General features: G+C 42.5%; 1 protein-coding gene across 1 annotated transcript; it reads right to left on the reverse strand.

Annotated features, from left to right (window-relative positions):
* Nucleotides 1-4,881: 4,881 nt before the first annotated feature.
* Nucleotides 4,882-6,924, reverse strand: LOC149000156 (putative WRKY transcription factor 54). The gene is made up of 3 exons (XM_089140146.1): nucleotides 6,429-6,924; nucleotides 6,110-6,214; nucleotides 4,882-6,010 (listed from the first exon to the last, which is right to left on the reverse strand). Exons 1-3 carry the CDS (start codon nucleotides 6,836-6,838, stop codon nucleotides 5,476-5,478), a joined length of 1,050 nt encoding a protein of 349 aa, XP_088996272.1. The 5' UTR covers nucleotides 6,839-6,924; the 3' UTR covers nucleotides 4,882-5,475.
* Between the last annotated feature and the right edge of the window lie 1,224 nt (nucleotides 6,925-8,148).

Raw genomic sequence — 8,148 nt, forward strand, 5'->3', positions numbered from 1 at the left:
AGATTCCAAAGGCACATTTTTCTGGGTTTAGCTTCATTTGATGTTTTCGAAGTACTGAGAAAACCTCGGTCAAATCTGCAATATGATTTGCTTTTGTAAAGCTTTTCACTAGCATGTCGTCAACATAAGCTTCAACATTCTTTCCTATGAGCTCTTTGAAAATCTTGTTGACGGCCCTCTGATATGTTGCTCCTGCATTTTTCAGGCCAAAAGGCATGACCTTGTAATAATAGCTCTCACGATCAGTCATGAAAGCCGTATACTTCTCATCCTCCTTATTCATAAGGATCTGATTATACCCTGAGTAGGCATCCATGAAACTTAAAGTTTCATATCCTGCAGTCGCATCTATCAAGAGGTCAATCCGAGGTAACGGGTAGCAATCTTTTGGGCAAGCTTTGTTAAGATCTGTGTAGTCTGTACACATCCTCCACTTCCCATTTGACTTTTTCACCATTACCACGTTGGCCAACCAAGTTGGGCACTCAATTGGTTCTATGAAACCAGAATTCTTAAGTTTTTCAACTTCGCTTCGAACGGCTTCATACTTTTCAATGGAGAAATTTCTTCTTTTCTCGTATCACTGGGTTTCGCCTTAGGGTCTATCCAGAGTTTGTGCTCTGCAATGGCCCGATCGATTCCGGGCATGTCCTCAGCAGACCATGCGAATACATCTTTATTCTGTTGAAGAAATAACTTCAACTCATCCTTAAACTCTTCCAGCAGTTCAGACCCGATATAAGTAATCTTTTTCTCATCCTCGGTACACAGCTGGATTTGCTCTAGCTTCTCCACTGGTTCGAGTCTTTGCATCTCTGTCTCTTCCCGATCATCTTGAACTTCTATAGGCAGGGCAGTTACCTTCCTCGGGCCCTCCTTGTCTTTTAAATAGGCAACATAACATTGCCGAGAGATCTTCTGGTCAGAGGAGACTTGACCAATTCCCATATCGGTCGGGAATTTTATCTTCAGTGCTTTGTCGAAACAATAGCACCTATCTTGGATAAAGATGGTCGCCCGAGGATCATATTATAAGCTGGCAGTTCCCGAACCACCAAAAAATTGATTCGGACAGTTGTTTCCTTAGGAAAACTTCCAATGGATAAATCCAACTGGACCGATCCTTCCGCCACTGCAGATAACCCCCGCAAAGCCATATAGATGTGTGGATGAAGGTTTCATCAAGTCCCGATCCACCTTCAATTTTTGATACACTTCGTAGGAAATTAGGTCAGCTGCAGACCCTGTATCAATCAAAACTCTATGCACTTCCCGCCGTGCAATCTCTACCTTGATGACTATAGCATCATCATGAGGTAAACAAACATATCTTTCGTCTTCCTCGCTAAAGGTGATAGAATCTTCACCATTCAGCTTCTTCCGCTTCTGCGTCTCTCCGGTTCCAACAAATTTGGATTTTGTTTTCAGACTCCGGAGTGATTCGGGCTCTGGTCCCCCGAAGATGGTAAGGATCGGTGACCGAGTAGCTTCAATCACCTCTTTGCCTTTCTTAGACTTCGGGGCCTCCCTTGATCGTTCCGAACTAATCGAACGATCCCTTTTCGGAGCAGCCGCACGTGGCTCACGTGGCTCCTCCCTTCTTCTGCTAACGAAACTGGACAAATGTCCCTGAGATATCAATCTCTCAATATCTCGCCTTCGTATGACGACAGTCATTAGTATAATGACCATAGTCCTTGTGGAATCGGCAATACTTTTCCCGATCCTGCTGCTCTCCGGGTTTCCAAAGAATTTTAGGCGGCCACTTTAAAATATTTTTTCTTTTGAGGATATTAAAAATATCAGCCCGAGGAGCATTCAATGGAGTGTACTCACTTTTACCGGGGGACCTTTGGCACCAAGGCTGAGATTTTCCAACCCGATCACGAACATTTTTCTTTGGCTTCTGCTTCTGCTCAGGAGCCTTTTGTTCCTTATTGGAGACTTTATTATCCCCTTGGCGCGCATCTAGAATCTCCATGACTTCAGCCTCGCTTCTGCATCTCTGTACCAACTCAAGATAAGCCACGGGCATATCCTGTGGTAATAACTCCAGGAGTTTCCGATTAGTGAGTCCCGTGAATAGAGCGATTCCGGCTACTTGTTCATCCAAATTTTCTATCTCCATCATCACTTTGTTGAATCTTTTCGAAACTCTCTGATTGATTCGCTCTTTCCTTGTTTGACAGTAAACAAGGTTTCTTCCGTTTTCTTGACCTGTACCCCACTCTGGAATCGCCCTATGAATTGGCGCGCCAATTCATCAAAGTTTACGATCCTTCCGTAGGGGAGGTTCGAAAACCACTTTGTGTTTGCTCCGAGTTAGAGATGAACCAAAACCCCGCATAAAATTTCATCGAAATTACCGACGAACCGCCATGGTCTATTGGTAATAGCCGATGTGAGCTGTTGGATCTCCGGAGCCATCGAATGTTGAGAAGGTAGGCAAACGGAAGTTATGGGGAAACCGATATCCCGCAATTGGCTCGGCAAAGGGAGTCTTCCGAATGACTGAGTAAATATCCTCAGTTATTCTTCCCTTAGCCAACTGCCCTAATTTCTCATTGATGTTGGCCAATTCCTGACCAATCTGGGTCGGGTGATCTTCAATAATATGATCACGACCTCGATTAACACGATCATCACGTGCTATTCGATCATCACGAACAGCCCGTCCTTCCCGAGCATTCCTCTCGTCGCGAACTGCTCGATCATCACGAACGGTTCTTCTGACAGTGGGTGAGTGAGTTCTTACCCCTGTACCCAACCTTGTGTTTGAATCAGTTGTACTCTCTTGCGGTCTATCGAACCGATCGTCTCGCCTCGGTTGATCATCGATCCTCCGAAGTCCTCGGTCTCCTTCACGGAAATTCTGATCAATATTCCAGTCTTCAGCCAATCTCTGGTCACGTGGCAATGCACGTCTCCCTGAATCGCGCTGATCAGGCTCTTGTGGTAAAACCACTCGTCTGGTGAGCACGCGGAGTGCTTGGCTCACCTCCAAGAGTTGAATCTTTACCTGATCCAATTGATCTTGGATTGTATCAGGAGGAGGATTACGTCCTCCCTGGCCACCATCTACCTCGATAGGATTTTGGCTTTCCTGGGGAATATCTGGATTATTCACCCCAGGGATCTGAACACCGGAATTGCGTTGTGCAGCGGCTGCTGATCTAGTCACCATGGCTTTTTAAGTTGTTTCCCACAGACGGCGCCAATTGATGCGTCCAAAATCTGCTCAGCCCTTAGATCTCCACGTGATGTCCTGCAAAATGAAAGCGTCAGATGTGGCCCGACCGCTGGGGTCGGGAGTCCACCTCCGAAGGCTAAGTCAGTTGATGAACTTAATCACAAACGGCTCTGCTAGAAGCGCAGAGCTAAGGAATGAAGAACTGGGAAAGGTGATCTAGATAGCAAATCGCTGATAGTTTAGGTCTATCAGTATGTATCTGAACCTGAGTCTCAGATAGTATTCTTTTTCATCTTTTTTTCTCTCTCCTCACCTTGTATGGTAGTGAGGTTTATATAGAGTGTACCTTCGAATCTCCTTCGTTGGATGCACTTGAGCCTTCTTCGGGTAGTCGTTGGATCTTATCAGTGAGATCCGTTGAGCAATAGACTTCTACTAGTTTGGGCTAGTAGAGGACTCCTGAGATAACCTTTAGGTTATGCGATGTTTATCCCTTCGATAATGATTATCTGCAGCCGTCAATTCGAGTCTGCCATCATTAGGGTGATTACCCTAATCCATAAGTAGGATTAGGGCACGCTTGCTGCCGAATAAGCTTTCTTCTTCAGCAAGCCATCTTCTGGATCCGGTTCGCTCGGGAGCTAATCGGTTCTCTCCGTCTCGACCGGGGTCGAGGGTCGGACCAGGTATGAACCCGGTCTGATCATAATCCCTCCGTATCAATGATCAAAAGGCCTAATTTGGGAAACTATGATGTGATCTAGTTGAGTCTTCCCCTGTTTTCTCTATGCACATAATACAGAGAAACCTAGAGAATAAGCTCCCTCAAGGACCTTGGAGTTCCACAAGGGTCATCGGTGACCCCAAAAAGGGCCATCATATCTCTTTTGTTGTCTCAAAGTATGATTCCTTCGTTCAAACCCTCAAGGTAAATAACTCTTCTTACATCTCTGATTCTCCTTATTTTATATAGAACATTTGGAGAAACCAGTATGATTGTTGCCTTGATTGAATTAATTGTTTGAAGGAAAAAGGCTAGGAAACCTTTGAACAAATCCAACCTGATGGAAAAACAAAGCAAGTATTCTTTTTTTTTGGTTCTGCTTGGAAGTACGTTCATGGACCTAACTTGAGGAGAGCCCCCAACATTGGAAGAAACCCTTGAATCTCCTCTGATCTCAACCCTTCACCACGAAAATCCGACGATTTCACCACTTTAAACCGATTCAAGTCACTTCAACAACCAAATAGCACTTTTTAACGTATACAGCATGAATCCACCCAAAACCCCACCCTTACAACAAATCACAGGTGTTGGAAACAATATTTTATTCTTGAATCCGGACTATCGAAATCTTCCACTACTTCATCCATGCGATATTACAAAATTTCCTAAACTTTGTTCGATTTTGCAGATCTACATAGCAAGGGGGCTAGTGACACAGGCCTTGGTTGGAGAAGATAGGTTGCAGAGAGAGACAAAGACTGGTTTTAGAACCTTGGGGTATTTTTGTAATTTTTTGCCAATATTTACATAATTTTAATTTTAATTTTAATTTTTGAATGACTTAAATGACACTTAAAAGGATAAGGGTATTTAAGTAACTTAATTAGTCATTTAACAACAAAATTTAATTGTAGATAACTTATAATTATGCATGTGTGTGACATGTAATTTTAGAGACAATAGTGGATGATCACTAGTTTCACCTCAAAAATAGTGAGTGCTGTGTAATTTTTTCAATTATTTTTTACCAAAAAGCAATACAAGATAATACACCTCTTAGAATCAGCTAATCATATGATACCCAATACCAATACTTTAAACCTTCAGAGATGTTCAACATGTTGAACAAAAAATGAGAAGTTCAACATGGAAGACTTCAAGTAAATATTAGGTGAGTATGAGAAACTCATCATGGTAATTGTCCCACCAAATTTGTATTAGGGTGACACTTGTTTCTAGTATATCCATCATTGTTGGCATATTTTAACCTTGAATTCAATTTATGCTTTTTGAAGCCCTGTGCTCATTGATGAAACTAACATGTATATAGCATTGCCCCTTTTTCTAAAGAAACTACCTCCCAAACTTTGAACCCATGAACCAAATCAGAAAAATCAAAATATGAAACTTCGCCCATGAACCAAATCAGAAAAATCAAAATATGAAACTTCGCACACAAACCTAGTATACAAACCAATACTACATATAATAAAGCCCTTTGTACAAAAAAAAAAAAAATTAAAATAAAATAAAATAAAATCTTCCCGTTAAACTTAGCTTAGCAGAGCAAATACTCAAATCTGAACTCATCAAAATTAACAGAATTCATGTCGAAGCTGCTGTGAGAGCTACTGGTAGTGGTACATGAATATCCACCCGAAACATCTCCATAATCCTCCGACCCCGGCGTCGAAGGTAACAGTAATGATGATGATGTAGGTCTCGATGATGATTCAACAATAGATGGTAGATCCGACCACAGGAAATATTCCAAGGATGATTGATTGTTATTATGAGTCTCATTAAGAGCTAATTCATTCTTGTGTTCTTGTTTAACAGAAGAGTTGGATGAGAAGCACGAAGGCAGCTGCTCTGGTTTGGTTGTTGAAGTGTTTGATTCAATGTTCGATAGAAAACCCTCTCCAGGTATCCCATCTATGACAAACAGGGGAGCTTTCACGAGCACATCTTTGCAAGTGTGGTGTCCTATGTAAGTGATCCGATACATTGGAGGATCCTGATCTTCAATCTGTTGAATTTGTTTGGATGCTTGGCAACCTTGGTCGTACTTGTGGGTACACCTGAAATAACTCCTGTATATCATATAAGATTTTGATGAGCTTTTGTAGAACTCGGCACATCATGTGTTTGTATAATTGTCTAAATGAAACAAAGGGAAACTAAATATACACCTTGGGTATTTGGCATTGAGGATACGTTTCTGGCCATATTTTCGCCAGGCATGGCCGTCTTCAGTTGGCTTGGGAGCGATTTTGGTCCATGCCTCCACCATCCTTCTGTGTTGCAAAAAAATTTTGGTTTACCGGTTAGTGCACAACTAATTAAAGAAAGTTAATTTTTTGAAATTCCCAAAATTAGAACTCAAATTTCACTGGAGGTATCTCTTACTCCAAATCAATCTCCAACTCCTTTCAATCTTACCAAAGAGTTGAATCAGAGATACCCAAATTAGGTTTTTCAATTAACTGAACTGTGAACTTGTGAACTCACCTTCTCTTACATGCTACTGTAGGATGATCAACGGAAGCAGGTATTTCCCTGTTCTCGCTGGAATCTTCATCCCTCTGATCATCAGAACAAGGCGCCGGATCTTCATGATTCTCGCCTGACTCGCCGGAGTTCAGTGCAGTAAAAGCCTCCGTGAAGGATTTCAAGATCTTTGCAACCAGCTCCTCTGTTTCGACAGACCCGTGATCTTCACTGGACATATGGAGGATTGACTGAAGTTGGGCAGCATATTCGCGACCTCGAATGAGTTCTTTGACGGCCGCCGCCTTCTGATTCAAAGATATATTTTCGGTATCTGGAGACTCCATTCTCTCTGTTTCTAACAAAATTAGGTTTTTCAGAAGAGAGAATGAAAAAAAATAGGTTCTTTGGCTGGAGTGAACAAGTAACATGAGGTTCAAGGGAGAAGAATACCAAGAGTGGCGTTTTATTGTGGGCAATCTTGAGAGAGAGAGAGAAATGCTGATTCTGAGAAGCTAAGGGGAAGGATGGTAGGAAAATCCACCCTAATGCTTGTTGCTTACCGAACCACCATGACATCATTTGTGTGTCGTAGCACTGCCTGCGTCAGCTTCTAGTTTATCTCTTCTATCGCCAATGTTTTTAATTCAACCCACATGCGTTTTTCTCTCTCTCATCTCTTCTTTATTATGATTGTAAGATCCTCCAATCAAGGCTGCAACGCCTGATTAAAAAACATTATCATGCACCATAATCAAAATAGAGACTTTTTTTTTTGGGGGGTAAACAAAGAAAAAGTGACCTGGTCCCATGGATTTGGAGATAAGAAATCAGGGCAGTCAGAAGTTTTCACTTGTCTTCCATGCAATCAGAGATCCCTTCACCTGTGGAGTTGCCTACAAGCTGGTGACCATGGGGTTCTTCTTTTCTTTTGGTTACTTGCACCAACTCGGCAAGCGGGGGAATTTATTTAACAGAAGGCGAAGCCAAGGGAATAGAATTACATAAAGACTGTAGCCAAGAAGCGCCATCCACTGATTTGGCCCTCCAAGCTAGGTGGACAACAACTAAGTTGTTCCACCTAGAAACATAAACAAAAAAGCATTGCATAAAGCGTTGCCCTATCTCCAAAATATCACGTATAATGGGTACAAGATCCAATGGTGGAGGGGGTGGAGGTGCCCCCATTAAGTAGGCGAACAAGCTCGCAACAATTAGTCTCAAAAATTGCCGAATCCAGTCCTTTGCCAAAAGTATATAGAACTGTTGTATGCATAGCTTGAGCCTTGGCCATCAGGGCTGAAGATGCAATACTCGGTGTAGAGAGTGCAATACTAGGGGTTCCCAAATGATCTCTCACAACAAAACCCAACCCTGAAGAGCCAATGTGCAAGTCATATGTGACATCCACATTGATTTTATGGACTTGTGGTGGAGGCGGTGTCCAAGTTAGTGCCGTTGAGTGTTGTTGGGTACCTATCTCACTGCCTGCCCCAAACCTGGGTGAGGTATGAGCGTCATGATATTCACGGGCCTAATGCCATACTTGTTGACCCACCGTTATAGGATTTTAAAGGTGCTGCCTGAAAATTGTGTCATTCCTAGCAATCCAAAAAGACCAACACATAAAAAAACACACCGATTGTACGATCAACTTCTCCTTTTTTCCCCTCTATGGGAAGAGCAATGATATGTTGGACCATTCCTGCACCGTCATAGGTTGATTATCCCATCCTTTAAA

The sequence above is a fragment of the Hakea prostrata genome, chromosome 11 (assembly GCF_041222555.1).
Source record: "Hakea prostrata isolate BN-2017 chromosome 11, UWA_Hpros_2, whole genome shotgun sequence".
Classification (NCBI taxonomy): Eukaryota; Viridiplantae; Streptophyta; class Magnoliopsida; order Proteales; family Proteaceae; genus Hakea; species Hakea prostrata.